At 44.5% G+C, this 19,422-nt stretch overlaps 6 protein-coding genes across 6 annotated transcripts; 4 read left to right on the forward strand and 2 right to left on the reverse strand.

Moving 5' to 3' along the window:
- The first annotated feature begins 94 nt into the window (after window positions 1–94).
- On the forward strand, window positions 95–739 carry LOC108603800 (rhodanese domain-containing protein CG4456). Its single transcript, XM_017992898.1, has 3 exons — window positions 95–315; window positions 391–550; window positions 611–739. Exons 1-3 carry the CDS (start codon window positions 195–197, stop codon window positions 663–665), a joined length of 336 nt encoding a protein of 111 aa, XP_017848387.1. The 5' UTR covers window positions 95–194; the 3' UTR covers window positions 666–739.
- LOC108603798 (DNA polymerase theta) lies at window positions 682–7,592 on the reverse strand. The gene is made up of 8 exons (XM_017992895.1): window positions 5,854–7,592; window positions 5,425–5,798; window positions 4,815–5,368; window positions 2,402–4,760; window positions 2,138–2,345; window positions 1,282–2,083; window positions 1,117–1,229; window positions 682–1,059 (listed from the first exon to the last, which is right to left on the reverse strand). Exons 1-8 carry the CDS (start codon window positions 7,571–7,573, stop codon window positions 755–757), a joined length of 6,435 nt encoding a protein of 2,144 aa, XP_017848384.1. The 5' UTR covers window positions 7,574–7,592; the 3' UTR covers window positions 682–754.
- Window positions 7,593–7,767: 175 nt separating this feature from the next.
- LOC108603799 (kanadaptin) lies at window positions 7,768–10,201 on the forward strand. The gene is made up of 3 exons (XM_017992897.1): window positions 7,768–9,022; window positions 9,090–9,284; window positions 9,344–10,201. The coding sequence occupies exons 1-3, from the start codon at window positions 7,874–7,876 to the stop codon at window positions 10,145–10,147; spliced, it is 2,148 nt and encodes a 715-aa protein (XP_017848386.1). The 5' UTR covers window positions 7,768–7,873; the 3' UTR covers window positions 10,148–10,201.
- Window positions 10,202–10,472: 271 nt separating this feature from the next.
- LOC108604679 (high-affinity choline transporter 1) lies at window positions 10,473–15,304 on the forward strand. Its single transcript, XM_017994235.1, has 6 exons — window positions 10,473–11,124; window positions 11,767–12,111; window positions 12,173–12,757; window positions 12,813–13,134; window positions 13,203–13,475; window positions 13,533–15,304. The coding sequence occupies exons 2-6, from the start codon at window positions 11,838–11,840 to the stop codon at window positions 13,903–13,905; spliced, it is 1,827 nt and encodes a 608-aa protein (XP_017849724.1). The 5' UTR covers window positions 10,473–11,124; window positions 11,767–11,837; the 3' UTR covers window positions 13,906–15,304.
- A 1,962-nt stretch (window positions 15,305–17,266) lies between these two features.
- Window positions 17,267–17,721, reverse strand: LOC108602671. Its single transcript, XM_017990816.1, has 2 exons — window positions 17,635–17,721; window positions 17,267–17,568 (listed from the first exon to the last, which is right to left on the reverse strand). Exons 1-2 carry the CDS (start codon window positions 17,642–17,644, stop codon window positions 17,300–17,302), a joined length of 279 nt encoding a protein of 92 aa, XP_017846305.1. The 5' UTR covers window positions 17,645–17,721; the 3' UTR covers window positions 17,267–17,299.
- A 927-nt stretch (window positions 17,722–18,648) lies between these two features.
- Window positions 18,649–19,055, forward strand: LOC108602614. Its single transcript, XM_017990752.1, has 2 exons — window positions 18,649–18,676; window positions 18,737–19,055. Exons 1-2 carry the CDS (start codon window positions 18,667–18,669, stop codon window positions 19,009–19,011), a joined length of 285 nt encoding a protein of 94 aa, XP_017846241.1. The 5' UTR covers window positions 18,649–18,666; the 3' UTR covers window positions 19,012–19,055.
- Window positions 19,056–19,422: the final 367 nt, after the last annotated feature.

Raw genomic sequence — 19,422 nt, forward strand, 5'->3', positions numbered from 1 at the left:
AAGATGGAATGAAGAAATATATACATTTGGAATAATCTTAATTAATATGCAAAAGGCTTTGACGCTAAGTCGTGAGTCACGCGCGCATCGCTAAGTATAAGTTTGCTTGCTGATAATTTAAAGCATAAAACATAACTTGCCAGTCACAATTAGTTGCTCATTTTAAATAAACATATTTGTTATATTATAAAACAATGGCTAGCTACGAAGAAGTTAAGGATATGCCCAACCAGCCCGACAAATATCTAGTCGATGTGCGCAACAAGTCGGAGCTGGAAGAGACTGGAGTACTGCCAGCCAGTATTAACATTCCTCGTGAGTGACTAAGGCACCCTGGATTAAGTAAGATTATTACTAAACATACGTGTTACCTACATTTTCTTTTGGCAGTGGCTGATTTGGAAGCAGCCTTCAATTTGCCAGATGCCGACTTTGCAAAGTCCTTTGGACGCGCTAAGCCCGCTACTGATGCAGTGGTGGTCTTCTCTTGCAAAGCTGGCGGACGTGCGGCGCGCGCAGCTAATCTCGCCAAGACGCTAGGCTTCGCCAAGTAAGTGCTGCATACTAGTACATAAAAATGTATATTTATTAAAATATTGCTAATTAACAGTGCCAAAGCTTATGCCGGCTCCTGGACTGAATGGGCACAAAAAGAGGGTTTATAAATTACTATATAGTGTATAAAAAATCTAAGAAAAACTTTGTGTACAATTTGAAACCTAATAAAAGAATGATGTAAAATTATAACTTATGTCTAAATTTCTTGCATTTCACCCCAGCTGCGTCCGATTTTCAGCTTCACTCTCAAAGGCACATTTAATTTGATGCAGTTCTCCATGGTAACACGCAGAACTTTTGCTATTTTCCTTGCCTTATCAGCGGGCACCTCAAAGATGAGCTCGTCGTGCAGATGCAACACCAGATTAACTGCCTGCTCCTCCAATCCAATTTTCTCTCTATAGCGCTTTATATTCTTCTCCATGCGTAGGATTGCGGTTTTGGCAATATCTGCGGCAGAGCCTTGAACTGTTGAGTTAATTGCTTGTCGCTCAGCTTGATCTGTAAAATGCTTGTGGTTAATGTGGTTCACTTAATAAAGCTTTAGGTTAAATATACTTTTTAGCTGCAGCTCGCCACTATTTATGTGATCCAGATAGCGTCGTCGACTAGTAATGGTCTCTACATAGCCATTGTTGCGTGCAAACTTCACCACCTTTTCAGCATAAGCTCTGCAATTAAAAAGCTATTAATTAGGGATAAAAATAAATTGGAATAGCATACCGAATGCCTGGATATGTTGCATGAAACTGCTCGGACAGCATCTTCGCTTCCTGTTCTGTGCATTTGAGCGCCTCGGCCAGACTGCGCATGCCCATGCCATAGACAATGCCATAGCAGATCTGTTTGGTGCCATTGCGCACAGGCTCTGTCACCTCGGACTCTTTAATCTTATGCCAATGCGCAGCAATGGCCGTAAACAAATCCTGTGAGGAGTTCATTACGGCCAACAGCGCTTTATCCATGGACAAATGCGCCAATATACGCATCTCCAGCTGACAAAAGTCCGCCGATAGAAGGCAGCGTTGCTCCTGCATGGGCGCAAATGAACTGCGACAAGATATGTTAATCTTTTCACTGCCCACTTGCACTTCAAAGTCTTTGGCTATATTCTGCAAGTTTGGCTCTGCCATGGAGATGCGACCTGTAGCTGTGTAACTAATGCTTTGGCCATGCACACGATTCGTCTGGCAGCACTTGAGCAGTGGCTGCACACACTTGGCAAGCAATGTGCTCAACTTGCGATGGTTGAGTATCAGTTGCGACATGGGCGAGTCCAGCTTCTCAAGTATTTGCCGCGAGGTGTTGACGCGACCACTTGGTTTACGATGTAGTCCAAGCACCTTGCCCACTGCTTGTGTGGAGCCTAAATTAAAGCGTGAGCCATGCAACTCATAGATCTTGGACTCAAGTTTCTTCGTCATGGCCAACATTTGCTGATACAAGCGCAACAAGCGATGTTCCTTGACTGGAAATCCAAGGCATTCCATATGGCACAGTGACAGATGTATGGGCATTTCCACTTCTGCAAAGGTTAAAGTTAGTAAGAGTAGACGACTGTATCTGTTAACTGGCTTACCTCGAAAGAACTTGAGCAACTCAGCGCTGCCAATGCGCTCCAGATTCTCCAGTTGCCCATGGAGTATATGCAGGCTCACGCAGGCTTCAATAGACGCCCGCACCTTGGGCAAGATGGCACTGCTAGCATCCATGCCATAGCTGCTATAGCCACGCCCACTACCGCATAACCCCAAGAGCGCCGTGCACTCCGGCGCAAACTGCTGACACTGTAAGTTAAAGAGAAGCTTAAGATTAAAGTTGGCTTGTAAGTTCGAATGCTTACCATGTTATGAAAACTGAGTGTCTTGTCTGGTTGGAGCAGCCAATTGGCTGCCTTGGGATCCTCCAATTTACAGTCTATGAAGCTGAGTTGCGGCAAAATGCGTCGCAACGTTTTAAGCTGCTCCTTGCCATCGTGCATGATCAGCGTCAGCTCGTTGCGACTTAGCAATTTGGCTATAAGTTCCAGCTTTTGCTTGCTGCTGAGCTGTGCATCATTGTCCTCCTGCTGCAAATTCAAATAGTAGACTACATTGTCGGCCAGGCAGAAGGATACGCCCGCCATAAAGCAGCTGTCGTCCAGCTGAAAGAGCGCGGGCTGCATATCCGCTGCTGCTTTGCGCTGCTCCTCAGCCGCCACTTGGTTAATAAGCAAATTGGCGCCAATGAGCGGCTTGCGTTTGCCTGCCTGAGCCTGCACTGCTATGCTTAAGCCACAGCGTGTGGACTTTTGGAGCTCCGCAGATGCCATTTGAAACAGCTGCTGATTACCACAAAGGTCAATGATATCAAGGCTGGCAAAACTGGAGGCCGGCTCATCCAACTTGGAGCAGCTAAGTATGTGCGAGGCATTCAGCAAATGTGGATGCTTGATTAACGAGTTTTCCAGCGACATATTTGAGAGTTCCATGGAGCTGCCAGCGGACGCGGAGTCGGATATTGGCTCAGTTTTAGGCGCAGGCGCTGGTTCTGTCTTGGGCTTTGTTTTGGGACTCTGCATGCGTTGTGAGCGCAGCAGCAGGCGAGAAGCGTGAGGCGTCTGGTGGGATTCCAGTGGCTGTGAACTGGGTATTTCATCGGGCTTAGTTTTGGGACTCTGCATGCGTTGAGAGCGCAGCAGCAAGCGTGAAGCATGCGGTGAATGGTGCGATTCCTGTGGCTGTGAGCTGGGAATTTCATCGGGAATGGAAGCTTGCTGCGCTTTGGCCTCAGCAGCGGTTAAGGCTGCAGTTAGTCCTGTGTTTAACATAAAGGACTCATCATTGTCAAACAAATCTTGCTCCTTTGCTGCAGCTATCTCTGCTAATGCTGGCGTGGAGCTTTTGTGATTGCGTGGACTACGTCGTGGCAGTGACTTTGTTGCAGCTGCAGTTGGCGTTTTACTTTTAGCCGTCGTAGGTGTCACAATGGGCGTTTTGTTTGGTGGCACGTTTTCTTTCGTATTCGTTTTTGGTGGCGGTGTCGAGCCAGGCAAACTCTGCGCAGGCGCCTCAGTCGGCAATCCTTGCCGTGCATTCTCCAATTTAGCACGTCTGCTGTTAATTTTCATGAGTGCAATGTGTCGACGCTCTGCAATTTGTTTGTCCAGCAGCTCCTTGCGGCTGCAGGCGCTAGTGCTGGGCTTCTCTTCCAGAGCAGCGATTGCGGGAGTGCTTATGATCTTAGCTGCTGTTGGCTCTAAAGTTTTACAAATTGTTTTGTCCTTAGCTTTGGCTACAATTTCTTTTAACGGAGCAGTTGCCATATTAGCTTTAGCTACGTTAGTCTGCTGTACCTCCAAGGGCTTCGTGCTGTCAGTTGTCTGAATTTCTTTTATGTGGCTGGCTACTGTATTAACATTAACCAGATTAGAGGGAAGCTCCTTTGGCTTCAATCCATTTCTTGGAGTCTGAATTTCTACATTTCGCTTTGCTTCTGTATTAACTTTAGCCAGAATATTCTGAAGTTCTTTTGGATTCGACTCAATCCTGCGCACTTTACTTGGCGTCTCCTCTGCGTCTTTAGAAATCTGGCGTTTCTTTACTGCCTGGGTTGGCGCCTGAGGCTGCTCCTCTTCAATGGACATGTGGAGCACCTTTACAGCCGTGTCTTCCACTTGCGTCCATTTGATGTTTTCCACACCAATCTCATGTTGCACAAATTGACGCGCTTCGGCAATGAGTAGCTTTGCCGCTTCAGCTGCTGTCATGCCCGCTTTGCCCGTGATAAAGAAATTCCTAGCCGAGTTGCGTTCGGCAGCCTCCAGTGCGTTCTCGTGCTCATGCTGCTTGGCTGAATCGAAGCTCAAGGAGTTGTGCAGCAACTGTTCAAGTGTCAGCGCATTGGTGCCTGCAAGCTCCACCAAGCTGGTAATGCCAGCATCATACAAGACACGCGCGCGTTTGTGGCTCAAGTCGGGCAGACGCATAAGATCGATGAGCTCGCGCTGTATGCCAAAGTAGAGGCGCTCCTTGAACTGCGAGACTATGAGAGCCAGCGTGGACCATTGCAGCGACTGGCAAAAGGCACTCACAATGCCAGCAAAAGTGGAGGCCATCTGCTGCAGACTCTGCAACATGCCGCGCGGGCACTTGAACTTGTGCGACACCACATTGATGGGCGTCTCGTTGACCAGCTCTTGCAGCGCCAGTGCCGTATAGAAGCTGTTGATTAAAAAAGTAGCAATAAAATGCATTCTTTACTCTGAGTTTACTTACCGCTTGTGAATCTGCATGAGCTTGTAGTCCAGTTTGGTTTGTCCGCGCATGGCGCGCACTAGAAACGCCTCTTTGACGCCCACCAGCTCTCCCACCTTTTTCATAGCAGGATTAAGTTTCTCCCACATGTCCAGATACAGAAGCCAGTCTAGCTGTTGCAGTTGATAGCACACGGAGTAAGGTGTAACCAGATAGACTGCATGCAGCTCCGACTCTAGCACAAAGCAGCGACGTGCTTTTTGCAGCTCGGCAAACAGGATTAAGCCATCGGTAGGCGGCATGGAGGAGGCCAAACAGGCAGTGCCCAAGCGAGTGGCTACATAATGCTCCCTAGCTGTTTCCTCATCCGTTTGCAGCCGCACGAATTCGTATTCCACCAAAAAATCCAAAGCATCGCTTAGATAGTGATCTTCCTGCTCCGCCTGTGTATCTGCCTGTGCCTGCCGAGACTTTTGTGCACTGAGCAAGGTGCAGTTGACAAAGTTGTCTATGTCCTGTCTACTGCTAACGACTCCAGAGGAAATAACCTCCAGCAGCGCGCGCTTAAGATGCATCTGCAAAATAACAAAAAACATATAACAGGCTTACAAATCTTAAAATTGCTGCTTACGCTGCCATCCTGCTCCAGGCAGGAGCTAATTGGCTGCAGCTGCGCCGTGATCAAGTCCTGACCTATGCGCGCATTGCTTTCCGTGCAAATGAGTATGGATTCACCAAGCGTATCTTTGCCAGTACGGCCAGCGCGTCCGATCATCTGTCGATAAGTCAGTGAATTCATTTGCTTGCCGCCAAATAGAGGCGAGCGTATGATGACACGCCGGGCGGGCAAATTAACGCCGGAGCTAAGCGTGCTGGTGGCTACGAGCAACTTCAGTGCGCCCGCCTTGAAGCTGGCTTCCACAATATCGCGCTCCTCGGTGGTGAGACCAGCATGATGAAAGGCGCAGCCATAAGTTATGGCCTTTCCCAGGACTGCTTCCAAACCTGTGTGAATACAGAATATAGTAGAGTAGAGTAATCAGCAAATGGAGCAACTTACCCGTGGGTATATCGCGTAGTTGTTGCTTTACATCCTCAATGGCTGTTGGATTAAGTTGAGTGCGCAGTCGCTTCGCTAGTGGATTATCCGATTTGAGGAGCACATGCAGCGCTGTGGCTAGCTGGACGGCTAGATTTTCGCACCAGTCCTTGGAGGGACAAAAGACCACAGCCGAACAGCCCTCCAGCAACGTTTCAATGCAAAGTTGCGCCACTTGGTCACCATCGTTGCTTAGCGTGGGCACTTCACAACTTTTGTTTAGATCGCGCAGTAAACTCAATTTATTATCAAAGATATTGCTGCCTAGCTTTATCATTTCCTGCAGCGCCACGGGGCGGTAGTTGGTTATGTATAGCTCTGCGTTGAGCCAATGCTGCAGCAGTTCCACGTTAGCCAGCGTGGCGGACATGGTAACAATCTGTATTTGCAGCGCCTGCTTGCGCGACATGTAGAGCAGCTTGGCCAGCAGCAACTCCAGTATATAGCCACGACCGGGATCCGAAATGAGATGCACCTCGTCCACAATTACAATACCCAGCTCATCTAGCTTGCCATGCTCCAGCAGCTTGTTCACTATTGAGTTGGCCTTCTCAATTGTGCAAATGGCCACATTGATGCTCTCAAAACCGCCAGGCGGTGTATAGCCACCAAAAAATCCCTCTACGCGATACCCAGCAGGCTGCAGCAGATCCTGCAGATAGAACATCTTCTCGCGCACCACCGAAATGAAGGGCAGTATGAGCAGCACTTTCTTGGAGCGCTCCAGCACAGTCTTAAGCAGCAGTATCTCACTAACAAGAGTTTTGCCAGCCGATGTGGGTGCGGAGTAGACTAGATTGCAGTGTTCAAAGAGCACCTTGGGCTTGCTGAGGCACTCCACCTGCCAGTCAAACATCTCTAGCACGCCTTTTTTCTTATACTCGTTGAGCACGCTGGGCGGTAAGCCCCAAGCTGCTATAGACTTGCGCTCTGCTGTAGGCACTGGCTCAGGATTAGGCGGCGGCGTGGCTTCATTTAGGCTACAACTATTGGGCGACAGTCGTAGCTGATTTGGTGACATGCTGCTCAGGTTTTGGGTCAATTTGGACATCTTTAGGCTCTCACTGTGATGCTGACTGTGCTTAGCTAGCTCACAGTGGCTGAACAGCAGATCCTTTTGTAGTTGCTGCGAGCCAACATTATCTCTGACTGGACATAGGAAGCTGCTTTCATCTAGATTGGCCAGCTCAACTGGAGATTCTCGCTTATCATCCATATCCTCTGTTTCTGTATTGAACACATCTTCCGTGCATATGTGTGCCTCGAATATGGACGTGGTATTAATATTCTCAGAGTTTTCCTCCAGCATATTCCTAGCCGCATCCAGTTCTGCCTGGATTTGGGACACACGCATTAGAGCTACATCCGCCTTGCCCGTGTCCGCAGCTGCTTGCTTACCCTCATAGGAAAAGTCGTCTTTGAAAAAGTCTGCATATTTTTCACAACTGGCATTAGTTGTACTTTGTCCCATTTTGGAGTCGGATTTCCATCTGCGAAATGACTGGCGGCGTGATACATTTGACCTACTGGCTGCTGCCTGTGTATGTGTCCTAAGTTTTTCACTTGGCGGTGATTCGTGTATGATATCCAAATCCTTTTCGTTTTTGTGCTTGTTCCCTAAATCGTTTTCCAACTTCATAAATGTACTGTCGCCAAACTCAAATGATTGCGAGAATGCCATTATTGGCAATAAATTAAAACATAAACTAATAAACAATTAAACACAAAAAATTCAAAACACAAAACAAAACAATAACTAAACAAACTGCAGCGCGCACTCACCGCGCTGCTAACTCTTTCAACTGTTCCAAAAGTTTTATACTAAAACGTGGCGGCCGGTTGATACAATAATTGCGAAAAGTCATCTAGTATTTTTTTCACCTAAACCAACACGGTGTCATCCTCGCGGTAAGGTAAAATCAGCTGTTGAAAATTTGCAATTGTTTACTAGCATATGAATTTTGTGAATAAAATTTAAATCATGGACGATTTTAAAGTCCCAGGGCTGCCTGTTAAACACCATCTACTACACCACCACCACATGGAAAAGCCTCCCGAGCCTAAGCCACAAGATGAGTCAACTCCGAAAAATACACAGCCGATCGCACCAAGCTGTCCTTACAAGATACCAAAGTGGTCTAGGCCGCCCATGCCAGACGATATTTACAAATTTGAAGTGCTCAAGTCAGGCATAATAATTGATGAGGTGAAGGAACTGCAGCAGCAAGCCACATGGAAGTTTGGCCGTTTACCCGACAACGATGTGGCCATGTCCCATCCAACAATATCCCGCTATCACGCAGTGCTGCAGTACAAGCCGAAAGCTGAAGACTCTAGCAGCGATGAAGAGGACGATGAAGGTGACCAAACAGAAGGCTGGTATGTTTATGATCTTGGCAGCACCCATGGCACATTCCTTAACAAACAACGCATACCGGAGCGTGTTTATATACGTATACGAGTTGGTCATATGCTAAAGCTTGGCAACAGCACACGTGTTTACATTTTGCAAGGGCCTGGCGATGATGAAGAGCCCGAGTCCGAACTAACAGTGACAGAGCTTCGTGAGCAAAAAGAACAAAAAGTAGCGGCTGCTGCTGCTGAAAAGGAGCGGAAAAAGAAGGAAGCAGAAGAACGTGAGCGAAATGAGGGTGCCAGTTGGGGTATGGGCGAAGATGCTGATGAAGAGACCGATCTCACACATAATCCGTATGCCAGCACTAATAACGAAGAGCTCTTCTTTGACGATCCCAAGCGCACCCTGCGTGGCTATTTCGAACGCGAGGGTCTCAATCTTGAATATAAATGTGACGAGCTCTCGCAAGGATCTTTTGTCTGCCGTGTCGAGCTGCCATTGGACGACTCAAATGGCAGACCAATTGTCGTGGAGGTGACACATAAGGGACGCAAGAAAGACTGCGTAGTGCAGTGTGCTCTGGAAGCCTGTCGCACGCTCGATCGTCATGGTGTGTTGCGTCAGGCGAATCAAGAGGCACAGAAACGCAAGATTGTCAAAAATACTGACTCAGATGATGAGGATGAATTCTGGGATCGCACAGGAGACGTGGCTCGCAAGAAGCAACGTAAAGCGTGCGCAAGCACAAATGTTACACTCACCTATGAGGATTTGGTAAGTGAAGAATGAAATTATTATACTGTGAGTTAACTAAATTAAGCTTTGCTCGAATTTTTCACAGCTGAAACAAGAAACCGAGCTTAATATAGAGATGGCCCAGGTGGAGCATCAAATTGGCGCCTATCACCAAAATGAGAAGCGTATGAGAGAGCAGGCAGAAAAGCAGAAAAGCGCCGACGATGATCTTGACAACTTTATGGACACTCTCAGTGACAATGTGACGTCAGTGGATAAGACTGAGATTAAAAAGCTACGGGTGAGTTAATTAAAATGCTTTTACCAACTACAGTGGCTGATAAAATGTTTTCCTCATAGCTGGAAGAGCAGCGCATTAAAGCCGAGCAGCTTAAACTGCAGCGGCTTATTAAAATAGCCAAACCGACAATGCTGCCCTTTACCCCGCAAGCTAGTTGCTCGACGGCCAGCATCAACACACAACAGAGAAGCGCAGATAAGAAGCAGTTGCCTATGATTGGCAAAAGAAATCAATTTAGCAAGTTTAAGGTGGTCAAAATGGTGCCGAGCACAACAACAAAAGCGCAAACGGCTGTATTCGCCTCCGAAGACGAAGAAGTTGAAGAGGAGGAGGAGGAGGGGGAAAAGCTTGCAGCGGAAACAGTTACAGAGCCTTCAACAAGTGAGCTTTCAAAGGAAACAACGGCCACAGACGTCGTGACGGAAGCAGATTCAAACATTTCATTGGCTACAGCGGATGTTATAAACACAGACAATGTGGTGTTGTCCGAGGCTGAGGTAGCGGAAATCCTCACACTAATAGAAGAAATTGATACCAGCGCTTCGACTAGCAGCATGGCGACCACAATAGTAGACTCTGCTACATCGACAGCTACAGCCACTGCTACATCCACAGCTACAACCACTGCTACATCTACAACTACAGCCACAACTACAGCTACAGCTGTAGCCGCTGACGATGACACGACTTTTAAGAAGCCTCGCGCACGCCCCAGACAACGCCAAAGGCAGCGCCAGGATGTAGATATGGATATCAACCAGTTGGCTGAGCATGAGGATAGCGAAAAATACGCTAAATGGGTTCCACCGACTAACCAAAGCGGCGATGGCATTACGCATCTCAATGAGAAATTCGGTTACTAAAAAAAAATAAATATAGTTTTTACGTTAGGTGTCTACAAATAAAATTGATGTCTATTAACTACAAATTTCCCCTGTTTGTTGAATTGATAAGCGCTCAGCGGCTTGCTACCACAGTCGTAAGTATTCCAGCATTCCAACCCCTGACGTCTAATGGGTGGGCGGGCTTCCACTGGATGTTGTAAGGGGAGCATTTTGAAATTCCTGCGCACGTTCAGAGAATGAACTCGTCGTCTGTTCGTATTGACGACGCTGACGCTGTTAAGGCTCCAGCTAGAACTTCCAATTCAGTTATAATTTTACCACTCTTAACGTCAGTACGGCGTGCGGTTTAACGTAGCACGATCCATTAGTCGCATCAGATTTATTTATTCGAAGGCGCCGTAGTTTGAAAATTTCGTTTAACTTTTAAATTGAGCTTTTTGTATTGGAAAGTTGAGTTCGCTTAACGCACTAATCAAGGACAACTGTGTACCTGTCTACAGCTGAGCGTTATATAAATTTAATAAATAGATTAATTCAATTGCCGAGCTTATTAAAGTTCTTTTAATGCGGCCGCCACGTGACTGCTTAATAGCCGGAGCACATGTCTGGGTTACACTTTAAAACGCGTAACAGTCCGTCTCAAAAGACGTCCCTGCGTTGGGGCGACTGCTGCAGTGTGTAAACTGAATCGCTTAGTTTTTTAAACTATAGTTCAATTTGTTATTACGGTTACGGTTACTTGGTGCTCTGTGATCCACACACACACACACAAAACACGCTCGCATATAAAATTGCTTAGAAAATGTTGCATAAGTTGAGGCGCATTTGATTGGCGCGCGCTTTGCTTGCTAAACCGACTTGGACATAATTTAACGCCTGCTTTGAACTTGGCTACGCGACATATAAACATACAAACATACAAGCATCTATATAGATTCGCACACACGCACACACTCACATATATACAAACAAATGAACGTAGCAGCATAGTTAAGGTGAGTTCGATTGCCCGTAAATGCATCGAGACATGCGCAAACACACACACTATTGCCTTCACACCCACTCTCTTTTGTCTGTCTCTCACTCTCTCACGTAAAGTGCGCTGCTTGACTTCCAACAGCTGTGCCCTTCACACTCGCACACCTGTTCTAATAGTTGTGTTTGCTTTAATTGCAATTTGTTTGTGAATGAAGCCAAGTGACGTATTTGACTCACACTCGAACTGCGAACAGTGTCTGCATTCAGTAATGGCACTGCTAGGCGATTTTAGCATTTATTTATTTATGAGTGCCGCTTATTGTGTTCGCTCGTCTAATTGACCTTGTCAATTTAGTCTGATTTAAAGCCCACAGCAGGCAGGTCTTCGCATTTGCCAGTGGGCGCTTAGTTAATGGCGCGCCATTAACTTTATCAGGGCCATTCCTAACAGCAAACGGAGGTCATTACAAAAAGTCACTGCTCGCGCTCCTTGCTGTTATCCTTGCTCAAAGGTCAGTTACAAGGATGCGTGTATAACATTACACGACTTTAATAGTTAATTATATTCACACTACTTGCACTTAATTGAAAAATGAGCGCGCCATTTAGCTGCGCTTAAAGCCAAATGTAAAATAAATTAAATTTTTTACTGCTTGCAGTCTCTGAACGCACGAAACTCTACATAAAAGTATTAAAACGCAGTAGCTGAGCATTAACTGACTGCAGCAGGATGATTAATGTGGCCGGTGTGGTGAGCATTGTGCTCTTCTATCTGCTCATCTTGGTGGTGGGCATCTGGGCTGGGCGCAAGAAGCAGGCGGGCAATGATTCCGAGGAGGAGGTGATGCTTGCCGGTCGCTCGATTGGTCTCTTCGTGGGCATATTTACAATGACGGCTACCTGGGTGGGTGGTGGCTATATTAATGGCACCGCAGAAGCTATTTACACCCAGGGTTTGGTCTGGTGTCAGGCGCCATTCGGCTACGCGCTCAGCTTGGTGTTTGGTAAGCTCCAACTGCTGCTTTGGCTTAAGCAAGTGTTTTATCATTTTGCATTGCTGTTTAGGTGGCATTTTCTTTGCGAATCCTATGCGCAAACAGGGCTATATAACCATGTTGGATCCGCTGCAGGATTCGTTTGGCGAGCGCATGGGCGGTCTGCTCTTTCTGCCGGCGCTTTGCGGCGAGGTCTTCTGGGCAGCGGGCATTCTAGCGGCGCTGGGCGCTACGCTGTCCGTCATTATTGACATGGATCATCGCACTTCGGTCATTCTCTCCTCCTGCATTGCCATATTCTATACGCTCTTTGGCGGTCTCTACTCTGTGGCGTATACCGACGTCATACAGCTGTTTTGCATTTTTATTGGACTCTGGATGTGCATACCCTTTGCCTGGAGCAACGAGCATGTGCGCAGCTTGAGCGACATGGATGTGGACTGGATTGGTCATGTGGAGCCGAAGCAACGCTGGTTCTACATAGACTACGGCCTGCTGCTTATCTTTGGCGGCATACCCTGGCAGGTTTACTTCCAGCGCGTGCTCTCCAGCAAAACCGCTGGGCGGGCACAGCTGTTGTCCTATGTGGCTGCCGCTGGCTGCATACTGATGGCTATACCGCCAGTTCTGATTGGCGCCATAGCCAAGGCAACGCGTAAGTAGACATAACGTCTCCATCACACTCTAACTAATTAAGTTACTCAACACAGCATGGAATGAAACCGACTACAAGGGTCCCTATCCGCTGACCATTGATGAGACCAGCATGATATTGCCCATGGTGCTGCAGTATTTGACGCCCGACTTTGTTTCGTTCTTTGGCTTGGGCGCTGTCTCGGCTGCTGTCATGTCCTCTGCTGATTCTTCGGTGCTGTCCGCCGCCTCCATGTTTGCACGCAATGTCTACAAATTGATTTTCCGTCAGAAGGCTTCCGAAATGGAAATCATTTGGGTGATGCGCGTGGCCATTATAGTCGTCGGCATACTGGCCACCATTATGGCCCTCACCATACCCTCGATCTACGGCTTGTGGTATGTCTTATGCATAAGCTGGCAAGCTAATTGACAGCTCATCTACATAAGTGTTTTTGCTTACGCAGGTCCATGTGCTCCGACCTGGTCTACGTCATACTCTTCCCGCAGCTGCTGATGGTGGTGCACTTCAAGAAGCACTGCAATACCTACGGCAGTCTGGCGGCCTACTTGGTGGCGTTGCTCATACGTCTCTCAGGTGGAGAAGCTATGCTAGGACTGCCTGCTTTGATAGAGTTTCCGGGCTATGATGAGGAGACCAAAACGCAGCTGTTTCCGTTTCGCACAATGGCCATGTTGATGAGCCTTGTCACGCTGGTGTTTGTCTCCTGGTGGACCAAGTAAGCAACTGAACTCAATTGAAGCTGATAGACAACTTAATCCTTTCGCTTTTGCAGAATGATGTTCGAGTCCGGCAAACTGCCGCCGAGTTATGACTATTTCCGCTGTGTGGTCAACATACCAGAGGATGTGCAGCGTGTGGGCGATCCATCTGAGTCTGGGGAACAGCTCTCTGTTATGGCGGGTCCTTTAGCGCGTTGCTATGGCGCTGCAACTATGGCAGGCAAAGATGAAAGCAATGGACGCATTAATCCCGCACTGGAGCCCGACGATGATGAACCTGTAGCCGAAGCTCTACGCATCAATCAGCAGACAGCCCACGCACAGGTGCAGAAAATGCTGGAGAAGGCGGGCGCAGGTGGCGGTGGCGGCCAAAGTCAAGCCATGCCCACCATGCCCACTCCGGTGCAGGATAACACGGCCTTCTGAGCCAGAGTTTCAACGACAAAGTTTCAGGACTTTTAGAAATTGCGTATGCTAAAAAAGTTTTCAGCAGGGCTTATTAGAAGTTTCAAGGACCTCACACATACAAATAGACAAACAAATATTTTCAGCGTACGTTAAACACACAAGTGCTCAGGTATATAAAAAGTGCGAGTAAAGTTTATAATTAAGTTGCCAATAATCAGTTTTACTTTGTTATTCAGTTTGCTTAAGTACAACTAATATGAAATTATTTGTTTTGTTTGCATATTTATAGCAAGTCAAGTATATATAATGGAAAAATCGTTAAACATATCAATGTCAAAAACTGAACGTAAACGTAAACATATCAATTGCATTTTCGATCTTAAACCAGAATTTGCATATACTACGTGTTAATCTATAGATGTTAAAAAGTATTTTGTTAAAGTTGCACATGTAATTGGCAAAAGTTTAATCGACAGTCCTATTTATTTACATAGGTGCATATAATGTAAGTCATGTGTCCTTCCAAAAACCACAAAACCAACTAAAAGATAAGATACGAAAAGTAAAGAAGAATCAAAGCTGATCGAAACGTACGAAAAAATAACGAATACATATCATTTATGCAACTGAGAGATATTCTTCTATATACACACACACATACATACACGCATATATACTGGATTAGCCATACGACAAATATATATATATACATAGCTGTCTAAGTAAATAAAATATTATATATAGGCAATGAATTTTAGCTGGCTCTTAAAGAGCAAAAATAACCAAAATGAAAACTATAACTTAAAAACTAACAAAATATAAATGTTATGTACCTAATACATAAGCAGCATAGAGTGCTGCTTGCAAAATCTCGTTTAATGAATTATAGATTGTTTGCTTAACAATTAAATGAGATTTTAAAGCAGCACTGCTCTGATGCTGATATTTATATAAATATACATATATAGAGAGATACACTAAATTTTGAATGTTATATACCCAACTGAAGCCCCAATATGATTGATTGCGTGGGATCGATTGAGAAAAACACGCGTTGCCTAATTCTAAACCTTAACTAAACAGAAACCTGCCTAAAAACAAAATTCACTTTTGCATTGTCAAAGTTTAAATGTTTCAAATGTTTTTACATTAAAAGTTACTCGTTTATTGATTTTGTGTCAAGTTTGTTCCAATTTATAATTCAACATATAGTATATATATATAAATGTTTATTCAGTGAATGCAGCACTTGCTCGTTAAACTAATGCATTAACTAAATGCGAGTGGGTCAAACTACTTTAAACATAAATGTTGACTGCTTTTTGTTGTACTGGGCTGCAAAGTTTTTAAGGCGGAATACTCAAAGATCATTATCAAATATATATTTATATACATACACACACACACATATACATACATAAGTAAACTATTTAAGTTCTTGCTGTTGTTACTGTTGTTAACTGTTAATTATTTATTATTTTACAGCTCTATGTGTACGTACTTTTGCTAATTAATTAAGAATATTGAAATTTTCAACAATTGTTATTACAATTTAGCAACAGCAACACTCACACTAAACTCTGTACATAAGAGACTTAATTTAATTGTTACTAACTACAGTACCACCAACTATTTTATGTATTAAAAGCTGCGCTGAGCTCGCCTCAGCGACAGCGCATCAACTAACTACGAGTTAAAAATCATTATTCTGAAATTTATACATTTATGTCAAACTTGTTGCTTTACGGCATTTTACTTTCACCTATTGTTGTTGATTAAACGTAACATACTTATCAATTGACGTACATATATTAAAGTGGAAACTTTATAATTATGATAGCAGAGAAGAGCAAAGATTACGATATACAATATATGATTAAATTATACCAAAGCATACACATCAATGTTTAAAACATAGCGACAAAAAGATAGCAACAAAAAAAAAAAAAAAAAGAAAACGGAGTATTGAATAAATACGACATATATATATTAAAATGGTTTCTTTGTTGAACTGCAATTGCTGCTGTCTGCTTATTTTATTATAACAAATGGCCAAATGCGCCAACATTTCTAACAATCAAATTCAGTGTCAAACTGGAAAGCTACAGCATTGAGATAAAGACAATTTAAAATAATAAGTAAGTATTACAGGTAAGCGAATAATTATAACAGGTAAGTAGCGACTTAGCTGCTTGACTAAGAGCTACATCTCACATATATCCAAAGCGTTCAAATGCTGGCGGTAATTCTGTAATCAAATTGAATACATAACGCGCTTGCTTAAAATAGTAATTACACTATACAAATAAAAGATTTACAGTCTAAACATATGTTAAAGAGTTGTTCAAACTGGCTTCGAGGATGCTTGTAAGTAAATATATTGATATAATTTATTGTTATTACGCTAGCAGTTCGTTCACTGCTTGTTAAATCGCCAACAGTCCATACCCTACTGACCTGCAAGTGGCTTCGCTTGCCGCCTTACCTGCGGTTCTCACTCACATTGATCCCAGTGCGAGAGTAGAAGCTGAGAGCGCAATATCTTCAGAGATCGCGAGCGACAGCCAATGCCTATGCTAGGCCCAAGTGTTTGCTAGCGAGAGCGCTCGATGGCTCAGCGCTAAATGAGAAAGTTGGTGCTTTGGACGTACGACGGGTGTTGGATGGACAAGCAAAATGGAGGAGAGCTAATAAATATTGATTGAGGGCTTGCTTTAGCTTAAAATAGTAACTACGTTTTATTTATTTATGTTTAAAAAAAATTCTATTTTCTAAACTAATTAGATACAATTTTGTGCATCAATCTTAAGCACAGGCAGCTCAACTAGGTTCAGCTCAACTTGGCAAGTGGATGTGGCCTCTCCATGCGAGCAACGAATTTACATAAATTTAGCTGTAGCGCCGCATAAGCCACTACGGGTCAGCACAAAGTAGAAAGAGAAAACAACAACTCATAGCGGAGACATTGGGCTAAAGCCAGTGCCAAAAGCCTCAAGCACCATGAAGTGAAACTTTTCTTTTATGCGCACAATTGAATATAGTAAAGCGCCTCAGGCTCTGACTTTGCATATATACTTGATATATTGTTGGCAGCTAAAACAACAAGAACAGATGCTTATGACTTGGCAAAACTGTTGCTGTTGATGATGATGATGCTAGTGGCGCAGTTTGCTCATTTGGTTTCAGTTTGTCTTTGCCAAGTGACAGAAAATTTAATTTCAACAGCTGCTGCCAATTGCAATTTAAATGTATTGCTCAATGGATTGTTTTCACTCAACTAAATATGGCAAGTTCAGTGGCGATATCAATAAAACAGTACACAGTGCGTATACTTTATGCGCATGGCGTATACGCAAATTCATTAATACATTTGTTTGGGTGCAATTATCAGTTTGTTTATTGAGTTTTGAGCTTAAGCAAGTGTGGGTGGGTTCTCGAGCTTCTTCCAGACATAGCTAGCCCAGGGGATGCACTCCTTCAGAATATGCATGTAGGCCAGGCCAGTGGGGCAGTCGACTTCGGTGGCGGGCTTATTCAGCTCCTCGCACAGCCAGTACTTGGCAGGGTCGAAATGATGGGGATAGGTCTGTCCCACTTCGATCTCATCCTGGCAGGCCGAGCGACCCGCATCGGCGTTGACAGCCACAACGATAGCGGCCAAAATGGCGCAGAGAGCAAAGACTGCAATCAAATCAAAGAGGAATATAAATGCTTATGCTTCAAAGCTGTGTGTTAACCAATACCCACTGGCTTTCATTGTTAGCTGTGAAAGTTGTGTACGAAGTATGTTTTCTGTTGCGGCCACACGACACTTTTATAGTTCCAGCGATGGCAACAAGAAAAGCAAATCAAAGTTCGCACACGCATCCGTTGATTATTATCAGAGGGACATGACATACGATATGACATTTGATAAACAGTCAAAGGTGGCTGGCTGGGAGTGTTTTTACTCAAGTAATTACGGCTTGTACGAGAGTGCGATAAGATTGTTAAAAATAGAGAAAGTGCAGAGCAATCAACGCACAGCAGGCAAACAATTTGTTCATCAATCAAACATTTTAAATTATGCATAATTCAATGTTTGACCTTCAGCTACTCTGCGCATATAAGTCAAGTATTTGTTACAAAACATAATATTGTTGTGTAATTGACTTTAATAAATGAATTGCTGCACTTGATTTAGTTTATTTTGCAGCTCTTAAGCTGCCTCAATTACAAACATAAATAGTTAAGTATTATTGCAGTCAGCAATGAAATGAAAAACAATACTAAGAATCTATTATACTTTTTGTACGCTAAGCTTGCACAGCTTAGCATGGCTAATGATGCTGCTGCAAATTTTTGCTTAAGTCTGAGATAATAAACTGGCAAGGAAATGGTTTGGGTTGCGTTAAATGCTCGACTGATTTCATTCAAAGCATAAATAGAAAACAAACGGCTGAGCAGGACAACAGGCAAACCATAATAGCTTATTATAGATTAAGCTTAACGCTTTGAGCAAATCCAATTATGAAGCCAACTGTGTTGCTGGCAGGTGCTGTGGGCAAAAGTATCTCATCTTTCAATATCTATGTATCTACGCATATCTTGCCTGAGAGCACTAAATATAGCAACTGCTGGCAATTTGCACAAAGTGCTTTTGCTTGTGCAGCCTTCGATTTGGGCGAGAGACAAATATGTTATTGTTGCCACATCTGCTGATAAGAGTTCAGCTTCAAAACTATAAATATGCTGCAATGGCCAAACAACTGCAACATTTCCATTTGGTTACTTGACAAAATGCATCAAGGTGCGTTGAGTTAACTCAACTGATTCTTACCATTGATTTACAACTGAAATTCTTTTGCAGCTACGCTGTTCGTCTGCCTGCTCCTGGGTCTGTTTGTGACCTTTGCCAGCGCCTATAACGGTCAGGATATCTATGCGGAGCCCAACTGCGCCATTGTGGAGGATCATGCTCGCAAGTTCCGCGACATTTCCGATCCCACACACTACTGGGTGTGCCCCGAGGGTCAGGAGAAGGCCGACTACATTCAGTGCCCGGACAACTATGCCTTCATGGAGCCTCAGCAGGAGTGCGTCGTCTGGGAGGAGTGGAAGTGGCTGGAGCCTTACACTAAATAAACAGCATACGCTATAGCACTCTGACATTTGAGCACACAATATAATTTACCGTCTTATTATTTGCTTTTCTTAAATACTTGAGTCTGGGTGTGTGTGTGTGTGTGTGCTTGGCATGGCAACAAGATTTCCCAAGTTTTGATTGGATTTGTTGTGGTCGAGCTGGTGGCTTGTTGGTCAGCGTGTTAGTTAAATAAATTAATTAAGTATTTGCGCAGACCTTAGCTTGGCAAACTGACCAAAAGTTCGCTATTTAATTAAAACATATAGCCGAAGTTACCTTTGCTACTGACTCGCGCTCAAGTCAAAGTCATGGCAGTTATGTCAATGGCAATTGCGTTTTATATTATAGATACCAACATATGAATGAATCTGATATGCGATAATTAGGCAGTGAGTGTCTGTTGGGCTTGT

The sequence above is a fragment of the Drosophila busckii genome, chromosome 3R (assembly GCF_011750605.1).
Source record: "Drosophila busckii strain San Diego stock center, stock number 13000-0081.31 chromosome 3R, ASM1175060v1, whole genome shotgun sequence".
NCBI lineage: Eukaryota > Metazoa > Arthropoda > Insecta > Diptera > Drosophilidae > Drosophila > Drosophila busckii.